Source organism: Chaetodon trifascialis, chromosome 12, assembly GCF_039877785.1.
Source record: "Chaetodon trifascialis isolate fChaTrf1 chromosome 12, fChaTrf1.hap1, whole genome shotgun sequence".
Lineage (NCBI taxonomy): Eukaryota > Metazoa > Chordata > Actinopteri > Chaetodontiformes > Chaetodontidae > Chaetodon > Chaetodon trifascialis.
The window spans coordinates 10329204-10341628 of NC_092067.1; the positions used below are offsets into that span (position 1 = coordinate 10329204).

At 44.2% G+C, this 12425-nt stretch overlaps 1 protein-coding gene across 4 annotated transcripts in view; it reads left to right on the plus strand.

The window, feature by feature from the left end:
* Positions 1 to 12425, plus strand: part of il1rapl1a (interleukin 1 receptor accessory protein-like 1a) — a 161820-nt gene that overhangs the window by 71647 nt on the left and 77748 nt on the right. For all 4 annotated transcript variants that reach the window (XM_070975557.1, XM_070975555.1, XM_070975556.1 and 1 more), the window contains exon 5: positions 1198 to 1351. In XM_070975557.1, coding sequence (XP_070831658.1) covers positions 1198 to 1351 — 154 coding nt within the window. The remainder of the gene's footprint in view (positions 1 to 1197; positions 1352 to 12425) is intronic.

The following is a 12425-nucleotide window of genomic DNA, read 5'->3' on the forward strand; positions in this document are numbered from 1 at the left end:
TGTGATTATACAACCGAGGAATATTCTTGAATGGTTCATTGGTTTGTTTTCATCTAATTTCTTGGCTGTTTAAAAGCTTTGTTGGAGACATGGTTTCAGATCACTTAGGCAGATTATGTATGGATATATGATCACGATGAATTACGAAAGTGCGTTTGCACTGTGACAGTCATCTACAGAGAACAAGGACAGAGCAGAGGGCATCCACAGAGATGGCTTTCATAATGAACACAAAACTTGGATGAGAAGAAAATTGTGCGATGTCACTCTTTGCCCTGCGGAATGAGTGGATGTCCTCCAAATACTCCTAGTCCCTGATCTTTATTCAGCAAGCACCCTCTCCTCTCTCACCTGGGTTCTTGCTTTTCCCAGGTCAGGCACGGCCTGCGGACAACAAAGTGCATCCTGGTGAAGGGCTCAGGCCAGACTAATCACAGGCAGATCAGCAGTAGATTAGCTCAGCCAGGCTCGACCTCTAGGTTTTTCCAGAATTCAATTATGGTCTGGGTAATGACTGGGAGTGCTGGAACCCAGAGTTATTTGGACCACTGCGGAGCCTCCCTGATTGAATTCGAAGGTTGCCGGGAGCAATGGTGGAATAGAATCCACCGAGCCTTCGTCACTGCCAGAGCACCAAGGGCCTGGAGAGAGGATCGTGTCATGGAGTCGCTCATTGTGCCTGCACACACATATACTCACACGCACACGGACGCAGCACAAACACATTTATTTTGCCAGCAGAGACTACTGTAAATAACATTCTCTGTCCTCTGTGGCTCGACAGACGTATTGAATGGAGAATATTTAGTTCAGTGCAATAAATCTTGATCAGATAAGTAGGATTATGGCTACGCCTTATCATTTTACTGTATGGAGTTTTTATGTCAGTGTGCCAAGCTATGCATCCCCACCACTTCATCCACTTTCATAATGCTCAGTGATGTTAGACAGCTTTTGTTCCCAGCTCAGACCACTTGAAGTCAGATGGATCTAATTCATTATGAAGCAGACTGAAGGTCTTAAATTTCATAATGTCAGGCTTGCCCAGAATATTTCATCTCTGACCATGTGCAGCACAGTTCCTTTCCATTTTTCTGCTGCCAGTCATTTTTTATTTTACTTCTCAGGTGATTTATCAATTATAATCTTTGGGCTGAGGTTTTTAGTCTGACCTACCTGTCCTTCTCAAATGTACAGGAGTGCCGTCCGAAGCAGTGGCGTGCCACTATCATCCAGAAGAGAGACATTCTGTCTATCCAGGAGGTAAAGGAAGATGACATTGGGAATTACACCTGTGAAGTCCAGTTTGGTGGCTTTTTAGTCAGGAGGACGACTGAGCTCACAGTAACTGGTAAGTCTTCAGGAGAAATGAAGAACATTAAAATCAAAGTGTGGTTTTGTACGTGTGGACAGGCTTTTTTGCAAACTCTGCTGTTAACGTTGGAAGAATCAATAGAGTAACAGTTATAACAGTCACAGGCACTTGGAGAAAAGGAATGAATGGTAACAAACACACGCACGCACACACAGACACACACAGACACACACATACACACATCACTGAGCACTGCAGTGATGCCCTGCTGCTGTGTTAATTGCTGGGGGAGGTTGAATGCTGTGGCCTGGCCTCTATCCCTTATTCTAACTCAGCACTTTCCAGCCAACCAAGCGGTGTTGAAATATTTAAGGCTATAGGCTAAACCCCTTCACACAGAGAGCTAAAGAGCCAGGACCAAGGTCAGGAGATTTACGGTTCTTTTACTCTGCTCGCTCTGTTTCTATCCGTCTCACTCTCCCTTTGCCTTGCACAGCTGCAAGGTGAGCACATGACAAATAAATGCATCCATTCGTTGTTTCTCAGTGCGAGCAGGCTCCAGGGCGAAACCCGGGGATCGGGCGCTCTGAGCTCATGTGTTCTGCCAGGTCAACTGCTCTGATTAGTGTTGATGAAAAGGTCAAATGCAGTTTTTTCACCCTCTCTCCAACCAGTCTAGATAATCCCATGTTCCCCATGTTACCTACAGTATTGTTATGTGCCCACTAGAGTCACGTCACACAAATTAAAGCCTGAAATTGTGGTTTTATTGATGAGCGGTTTATTAATGAGCATTGCTTGAAATAATCGTGAATGAATCACCAAAATAAAAAAACTCAGTTTGGCACATCTGAGGATGGTGTGTATTGTAAAGATATATCATTAAATCAGTGGATTAAAGGTGGTAAGCTCAGAAAGGTGTCAACACTGATTTCTCGTGGATTCACTCTCTGCTGCAACCCTGGTTGCTTGTTCATTGCATCACGTTGGGTGTGCGATTATGCATTCATTTTTGTATTTGAATCAAAGAAATGTATTTGGGCTATGCTGCTGTGATGTTTACGTGTGCTTTTAATCAGATAATGCAGTAAAGCGCTACCAGGATCCATCAACTCTGTAAGTGTCATAGTGTGTGCACGTGTGTGCGTGTGTGTGTCTACAATGTTAGTCCACACGGAAGTAGTGTTAACATTTGATTAGTATCTTCTTTGGTGTTTATTTATGTGTCTGGTCATTGCTCTTGCGTGATATGAGGGTGATAGCTCTGTGAGATAGACGGTCTCTTTGCTATCTAGCAAACAGAGAGATACATACTTCAACATCAGCACGGTGTACTATTGGACGAGGCTAAAATGCGATCCCAGAGATGTGGCTTCCCGATTGGCTGCTCTTGCAATTGATGACTCGCATTTTAGCCCCGGTGGGGTTCACTAAATATAAGGCAGATAGGAGGATGATGAGATTTTATTCTAACACCATTACCATCACAGTGGAGTACTCCCAAGTGCTCAGTGTTTCCATGATTCCCTGTAACATACCTGAATTAGAAATTTCTTCTGCACAGGCAAAATATTAGCATTGTGAGAGGCCACCAGCAGCAGGTCTGTTAGGTTCTTTACCTGTTTTGGGTACCGCAATTTAAAAGGTTGCTTTGCCCAATTCACTCATAACATATTTGTCTTCCTATTCATGTATTTTTTGTTTGTTTTGTTTTGTTTTATTTTATTTGAGATATCTGCTGCTGAGATGTCTGCCGCTTAACCATTTCAATGAACATCAGCAGAATTGAGAGTGCTCCCAGTATTGTGAAATGACATTTGAATAAGTTGAGAGCAATACGTGTTTCCAGAGACAATGTCCCAGTTACTGAAGGTATTGTGCTGGCAACTGTTCTTAACTCTGGTAGAAAAATGCTCTCAATCAAAGTGTTGAAGGTGAAGTCTGTGGACTTTGCTAGGACATTGTTTCTAGACAGACATGTCGCTGTTGCAACTAAATCTACATGGCATACATATGTTTACATATTTATTCATTTTTGAGATGTAGGTGATATTAATGTTTGTGTGTGTATTTGTTGTAATGCAGTAAATGTGTGCAGTTGTGTCCTCTACAGTTTGTATGTTTGACGAGTTAAGTCCATGTTGGCTATCTGCTGTATGTACTTTGGCTTTATCCTTGTGTGTGCGTTAGCCTGTCAGCATGACCTCAATGTTCTATAATGACGGTGGTCATAAACACTTTATTGGGTTATAAATACACACAGTTCACATTAGTGACCTCACAGAGGAGAGAGAGGAGGAGAGTGGGAGAGAGAGGTGCAGAGAGAGGCAGAAAGACAGACAAAAAGATAACGGTAACATGAAAGATGTGCATTTAGCTGCCGTTTTATTTCTACACGTCCTAGATTTTGCCACTTTGCAGTGTGAGGTATGTATATCCAGTACACCTGGCTGAACAGTAGGAGCCAGAACGATGGAAAATATATGGAAATAGCAAGCTTTAGAGCTAAAAAAATAAAATGAAAATTCCATTGTTTTGTTTTCTTACTGTTATTTCTACACCAACCACAGGCTCTTGCATGCCTTTGTGTGATGCTGTCATGCACACATACAGAGCCACATAGAAACACCTTGACACGTTTCCCATAATGAAACGTCAATAAAGCATCACAATAGAGGGAGTGATTTTATTTGACACAGCTTTAATGCAGGAGGTTGATGTGGGTATTCCACGATTGTTTCTCTTCCTGCAGTACATGAAATAATTTACATGAAGCACATTTCCAAAGTGAGGAAAACTGACTAAGTGTGACTGTCCCAGTGTCTCACATTTATTAGAAAACTTGCTGCCAGCAGAAAGCCATCAATGGCTGTGTAGAGAAAATGATTTTTCTTTAACATCACAATAGGTGCCTGTTTCAGTCACCAATGTTGTATCATCAAGTGTGCTGTTACTGCTGTAATAATATGGCTCGCTCTGCATTATCACAGCATTTTGCCTTATTACCATAGCAGTGGGGTACATCCACTTGAAAGCTGTAGTATCCTGGTAGAATTAGATTAGCTCACTCTGACCATAGGCTCATTTCCTTTAATAAACCTACACCATCATCCCCTCAAGTGGGCGTGAGATTATCCACATTTTATCACATCCTGTTAAAACCAACATTGCCTGGGCGGCAAGCATAAAAGGCCAAACTACGTTGGAGATCTGAGGGCTAATGTTATAGTTTATTTGATCGGCCAAGAGGATGACGGAGGTCATTAAGTTTAACTGATCTTAAATATAGTGCAATAGACAGTGGCCTTTGCTATGACCCTGTCTTGCTGAAAATTGTGTGTGTGTGTGTGTGTGTGTGTGTGTGTGTGTGTGTGTGTGTGTGTGTGTGTGTGTGTGTGTGTGTGTGTGTGTGTGTGTGTGTGTTCTGTCCTGACCCAGCTTTACTATGTAACAGACTCCATTAGAAGCAGTACAGGGGCTGCTATCTGAACTGAGGTCAGTCTTGTAATAGAGGTTAACTATGGGTATAAACACAGGCTCGCCCAGATTGGGCTGATCCAGGAACCCCGTTATCAAGTGCCGATGCTCCTCAGGTTAATAGAAATGCAAAAGAAACAGTGATCCCTTGCCTCATTTTATGTTCTCTCCAGTTTATGTCAGGGTGCATTTAAATGTTCTTATCTTATTCTGAGCATGTGGACAGGTACAGCCTGTGCAGCACTGGGGTGTGTAGCGAGAGTAAAACACCATTATCAACAGATGGAAAGATTTTGTTTTCGCTCTCCCCTCCATAGACCTTCACCTCAACCTCCCATCTGTAAAGAGAGTGCCTTTTTGTGTACTCTTATAATTGATTCATAGAAGCAGCAGGTTCGCTATTTCCCGGAGTCCCCTGAGGAATACAGAGCGTGGTCAGATTAGTCTACTCTTGTGTTTACTCTTTCCTACTATCAGAGACACGAGAAGCAACGCCTCAGCTGAAATAACCCAGCGATGATTAATTGATACATGCATGTAAAGTTTGGGCCTCTCTATCTATCCCTGCTTGTGTGTTCGTCTTCTTGCGGTTACACATGCATACCTGCGAGTGTCTGCCGTGGTGTGATGTCTGTTTTTTAATGGTACATCTGAATCATTTCTATTCAATTTTTATGGTTCTCCTCGGCCTCGTTCCAGCACTGTGATGGTAATGCTACAATAGTATAACACCAGATAAAAGCCCCGTTCAGCTGATGTATGCAGCTCCCTTTGCCGTCTGTAGGAGCAAAAATATAATACAGAGGGAGCGGAAAAGGATAAAGAGAACAAGGGAGTGAAAGTGACTGATAACAGCAAAGAAGAGGGAGGAGAAGAGATAGAAAGAATGAAAGAGATAGAGAGGTTGCTGCTCCTATATCTTATCTGTATTCCTTGCCAGTGTTTCCGAGCAGAAACAGTGTGTCCAGGACTATAAACAGACTATTATCCCAGTGTTTATCACAGTGCACATTACCGTTTGCCTTTGTCGGACTTACTGTAATGGAGTCGTTTGGTTTGATGGATGCCTCAGGCGTGGGTTTCTATCTATTGCTCCCATTATACCTCAGTCTGCATCGCCTTACTGTAGAAATGTCTGTCTGCACATTCAGCATAGCCTGCAAGCATGGTGATTGAGGTTATGACCAATGTAAATGTACCATTTGGCACAGTGAATTGGAAGTGCAGAGGGCAAGAGGAAACCGAGGGGAGGAGAGGAATCATCTACTTTACATTACCTCTTGTGGAATATCCACAGCGAGAGGGGAGGTGCTTTGGAAACTCGCTGCATGGTTTGTGAACGAGTGAAAATCAAATATGTGGCGGGTTTTTCGTTCGTTTGCGTGTGGCGTTTGTTTTATTACCTGCTCACTGCATCTGAATGGCTGGATTTCACGTCTCCCACAGGTGCCGTTACAGTCAAGCTTCAACTATGGGGGCTCAGTATCCTGACCACTCTTGTCTTTGTGGGCCAGATCTCACAGAGAGGACAACATGCATACTGTATGCGATATGTGTGTATGAGAAAGAGTGTTTGTGTGTGTGACGAGGAGCTGAGGTGTGGGGAGGTGATCCAGGACATCGTCTCATCGCGGTAAAAGGTTCCTTACAGTTCTTCCTCTGCAGGGTCACCTTCAGAAGCATGAACACTTCACAGCCTTATAAAATGTTACTGCCAGTGTGTGCACGTGTGAGCAGGACTGTGATTTATTCATTTATTTATTTATTGCGCCTATGGCTTGACTTTTACCTGGCCAGCTGGGCGTAATCTCACCCCAGCGCATGTTGGAACTGCAGGAAAGGACGGAGGCAGAAACAGTCAGCAGAGACACGTGGAAAGAGGACTGTGGTGTCCACACCTCCTCCATCTGTTTTCCTTCCCCCATCTATCCCACTGACGGTGGATGGATGGATGGATGGAGAAGCAGCGATTAGTGCTGATATTATCCTAGAGAGCGGTGAGAAGAGGAACGAGCGGGGCGAGATAAGAGGTGTGGGGTGCGAAAATGGGATGACTGAAACCTTCTCCGTCTCTCTGTCTATATGCTGGAGTCTTGTGTGAATACATCTGCACCTGCAGTGTGTCAGCCTGTCGAGCTCACACTCAACACTCAGCCTTGGACACATGTCCTTGGGGAGAAGATGATAAAATCACACCTGAGATAAGTGTTACTCCAGCAGTTGACTTTTCATGACCACCTACACACAAGTATGCGCCTGTGTACACACATACACATACAGCAATCATACCCATGTGAAGCCATCTTAAAAGCATTGTATATGTTGGAGATGTGCAATGTAAGCTACTGGGCTCTATTTTCATCCCCGCCACCGGCGGGGCGCAGGGTGCACACCCCGCTCAGTGGTATTTTCGTGCAGCGCAAGCAGGCGCGCAGCGCACTTGGTGTTTTGGTCAACTGAGGCGCACAGAGGTACGGCATAGGGGAGGAGAGGTGACAGCATAATCAGCCGGCAGATTTGGAGTTTCGGTCCACGCCGGCGACGTAAAAGTGCGCGTGATTCGTGCGCTCACGTCACCAATACCTCAGAGTCAGGTTTCCACAGTGTCTGACATTTCACTGCGATCAATAATTAGCAACAGCCATGATTCAATGCAACTGTCCGAGTCAGCACATACAGTCAGACCTAAATTTAGATATTTTGATCCGTATCTCATCTGACCACATCGCAAGTGCGTTCGGCACGCATAATGGTCACTCACCCTGACCGAATGTCCACAGTTGAAACAGAGATGCAAACGAATCAATGAACGTCGCTGTGCCACCCAGAAACAGCCGTGGCATCCTACAGAGCATATATACTGCATCTATCTCAGAGCACTCGAGAGACAGAAAGAGACGACACAAAAAACGTAAGTGATGATCGTTGTCTGCTATTACCCACATCATTTCATTCCAAATACAAATGTAATCATAGTAATACTTAACGTTATCTACAAAGATGGAGTACACCATTGCTTTGAGGAGGATGAGGAGGAGGAGGAGGAGGAGGAGGCCGAGGATTTACCATCTAAGGACCTCATATTTAGACATGAGTAACGTCAGTCTCCTCCTGGGAGAAGTTTAGGCGTCAGACACTTTCCTGCGCGGGCTCAGTCATCCTCGAAACTTGCCATGCGCCTCGCCAGTGGCGTTTTTAAAAGTGAGGCGAGGAGCTGGTGTGATTGGTGAAGATTTGACTCGGCTGTGTCAAACCCACTCCACGCCTTCTCCCCTCCCTCTTTCAGAGTTGCGCCGCAGCGTGGGACTGAGATGAGAAGGGGGAGTAGATGCACCGGCAGCGCAGTGCACGAAAATACCAAAGTCTGCGCTGCCACGCCCCATCGGCGAAGCGGACCTGACTTTGCGCCGCGCCTCCGCTGCTCGAAAATAGAGCCCAATGTCTTTCACACCACCTGTTTTTGCTCAGTAAGCAGAGTGTCTGGTACGCGGCGTCACACTCTTAATGCCGAGACATCTGCAGAGTTCCTCATGAAGGGATGGTATTACCAGTGCAGGGTGGAGCAGAATCGCTCATTAGGTTCAGGCCAACTATCACTTTCGTCATTAACTAATCTCTCTCTCTCTCTCTCTGTCTCTCTTCCTCACCCCTAACCTCCCCTCCCCCTCCCCTCCCCTCCCCTCCCCTCCCCTGTTCTCCAACTCACTTCATCACTATTCACCAGCTGTCCTCCTAGACTCTGAGCAGGCCAGGGTTCACATTGTTTTAATTCAATTAAAATTGACATCAGTCTGCATGTGACAAATGAAATTTACATCCCCCACCATTAATCTTGCCTGACCTACCCCACTCTACCCACACACACACCCTCAGTCTCTAGTTATTATCATTATCTAGGCCTATAGGGCCAGTACCAGAGCAGGAGTGGTGGAAATACAATTATGAATCTGTCTTTTGAAGCCTTTTGAAGTGTAGGTTAATAGTATAGGAGTGTTTTGCAGAGGCTGGCAATGTACATTGGGACATGCTTATATTTTAGAGACCTGTGAATTAGTCCTTTCACCGCTGGGATGAGGAATTTCGCAGCTAAATATTTGGAAAAGCACTTGAGATGACTTATCATAACTATTTGGATGACACACAGCTCTCCATTCACTATCTGCTGATAGCATGAGCGCCTCAAACTGCTCAAGCTGCTCGAAGGACATCAATCTCTGTGTCACCAAACCTCCTGCACTTAAACAGCAAAGGCTGAGAGGCAGCAGATCTGTCCCTTACTACCACTGATCAAGTCAAAAGCCTGAAAGTTATTACTGAGGCGGGCCTGTCAGCTCAGCCAGATCACTAGAGTAGCCTTCCAACATCTCAGAATATTTAAGAAATATAATGCTTTCCATCTCAGTCAAATTTGTAAAACACAGACTAAATAACTGCTGTGTCCTTTTCATTACAGTTCATTACAGAACTGACTGTGAGATCCTGCTCCGGTGTGAAGCTGTTAAACACACAGTACACAATACAGTGTTTTCAGGTTGTTTTTTGTACAGACAAACAATTTCTAGGCTCTGTCTTCATATTTAACATTTAATCTTTTCATTTAATTCTCAGCAAGAAAGTGAATACGCTCATTTTTCTAAATGTTGAACTATTCCTATTATGCTGTATGGTACAGTATATCTGACATGCTTTTATTTTATCAACACAACAGATTTTGCAGGTTGTAGCAAGGCTGTCTCCTTCAAATTCCCAGAATTCATTTAGGGATATAGCACTTAGAGCGCTAGATCTCCTTTTTGTGTGACATTGTGCTTGAGATTGAATTTGAACTTGAACTTAAATGAAGAATTTTTGTGTGTGTGTATTGTCCCATAATCCTTCACAGAAACTGATTATTAGGCTGATATCTCACCAAAAATTTGCAAAAAGAGCAAAGGTACAGATGGCTTTTATGCATGGAACACCATTGGTGATCCCCTTCTCAGAGGCAATCAAAGCCTTCTGCTGCTTAAAATGTGTGTATTTCTGTGGAAATCTACAGTATCAAATATCACCAGGCTCTGTTTTTTTAAGTTGCCTTTACAGACATTTTCATGAGTACTGCTTTATAAGCCTGCTGAAACACTGCAGGTGTAAGCCCGCTGCTCGCTGGTGCAGCAGTACATCCAATGTGGTGAATAGAGAAACAAAGCTCTGTTGTCATGTATTCTCTTCCTGGTGTAAAGCACCGATGTTGGAGCAGCATTTTTTTTTTCAGTCCTTGGTCTCTGGAGAGGACAAACTCCCTCTCTCTTTCCCTCTCTCTCTCTCTCTCTCTCTCTCTCTCTCGTTATATGCAACCAATTACATTACAGAATCATGTACTGTATGTTCAAGCGGACACTGTGAAGATGTAATTTTGCTTCCATTTTGTGTGGAGTTCCTGCTCTTTACGACAAAGTCTTTTTGGACTGCACATTGGTATAATGGCACACTTGAAGTCTGAATCCTACATGTGGATGCAATTTTGTACCTGGATTATACAATTTTGTACTTAAAGCAAGTACTTAAAGCTGCTCCTACAGTCTTACTTTGAAACACAGAGGTAGCTGCTGTCATGTTAACCCCATGTCGAGACCACAAGCATGTCAGACGCGTTTTTTACTCAAATGTGTCTCAAGACAAATGCAGTCTCATTATAATCTATGCATCTGTCTGCACCGACTCCGTGCAGGCTCACGTCTCAGCTGCGTCTCCGTGACCTGAAGCATTTCTAGGTTGTTTGCAGTCATATGTCAGTCATACCAGCATCGGATCGACAGGTTTGGTTCAGTCCAGGCTTAATTTTTCACTGATTTCTCTTCTCGGACAGATGATGCATATATGTACTTCCTTTGGCCCATTTGATGATAGCCAATAATAGCCAATAATCTACACTCATCATTTTGTCTTCATAGACAGGAGCCTATTTTTTCAAGGTCAGTTTAAAATTGTCAGTGACTTAAATGTCGATCATGTGTTGAACACTCGCACATATCAAATGCAAACTGCACACTGATAGAAAGTTTGGCTGCTCAATGCTTTAAAATGCACGGAGAAGATAGAACCCGGATAGACAGACGCCTCAGTGTCACATGAACGCCTCGGTGTGTGGTTTAATTTAAACGACTAGCAGGAAAATTTTGTGTCGAGCTTGTTGCTTACAAGTATAACACCTTGTACCTTGTGTTTTTTCTCTCATTCGCTGCCCGTCTTCATCCCCTTTATGTGCTCACTAATGAAGTTACAATACTATGTTGGCCATTTTCACACTGATCATGTTATGGCCTTTCCTACACTGATCTCTCTGCAATCCATGTTCTCCTTGCCAGCAGTCCAGTGGTAATTGGCTCCTTACGTCCTGACTCACTTCTCCCCGCAGACCTGCTCCTCTCCTCTCCTCTCTTCTCCTCTCCTCTCCTCTCCTCTCCTCTCCTCTCCTCTCCTCTCCTCTCCTCTCCTCTCCTCTCCTCTCCTCTCCTCTCCTCTCCTCTCCCTCCTCCAGCAGGCACTGGCCACCTAACTTTGGGTCTGTAGTTGCTGCCTCAACAGAATAAATTTTGCTCGCAGTTGTGTTATAATCAGAACAGTGCCATCTGCAGTGTGCTTCTCATGACGGGATATGAAAAGGCTGAAGGTCAATTAGGGGCCCTAAATAACCCTCTCATTATACAGTGTCCTTAAGAAAAGAGCTCTCTAGAAAAACCTCCGTCCAATTAAAAGATAAGAAGGTGACCATTAACAACCACAGGGGACGGTGACAGAAAATAGAGAGATTGTCACACATTTGATCTCAGCCACAGAGCAACGCCGGACTGTTCAGCGAGCCCAGAAGAGCAGAAATTAATGAAGTTACAATACACAAGCATCTGTGCGCCTATATGTGTACACTGTTAGACATATGGAAATGTGATATGTTACACACAGTGTGCAGAAGTCAGGATGTGAAAGGATTTCCACTGTTTTCAGAGAGGAGGTGGAGATTGTTTTTTCCTGTCAGCATAGAACAAACCAGATGAAAGCATGCAATTATACATGAGGTTCAGTTATGACAAACGTCTGACATCATCTGTCTGTTCCTCACTCTTTTTTCTGAGTTCTCTGTTCCTCTCTATGCTCTCACCTCTAGCTCTTTCTCTCCCTGGAGTTATGGAGCTTCATGAGGTTGATGCAACCCTCGCCCTTTCCTTGTCACTCAGTCCTCTAAATCATACGTAGTGTGCAGTCAAAGCCGCTCAGCCCTGGGGTGGAGACTCAAAGAGATCTCTGTGAGATTGACTGATGTTGAGGAGCCCTCCTACCAACATTAACCTGTCCCTATGTGTGTGTATGTACTCTACTGTCCTGTATAGTAAATGCTTATGTGTATATTTGTGTGCACACATGTGTTCACTCTCAGGGGAATGGTACACAGTGTGTATGTCCTTCTACATCATGGTTATTCTGGGCCCAGTAGCAGTGCCTCAGAGAATGATGGTTATGTCAAAATGAAGGTTTTTTCAGTTCCTTCCAGTGAGTCCGTGACTAAACGCCTTAACTGTCATTACCATTTTGTGTTGCCACCACTTTCCCTGGTACACAATGGAAATGATGTCTTTACAGCAGCATTGCTGCTTCT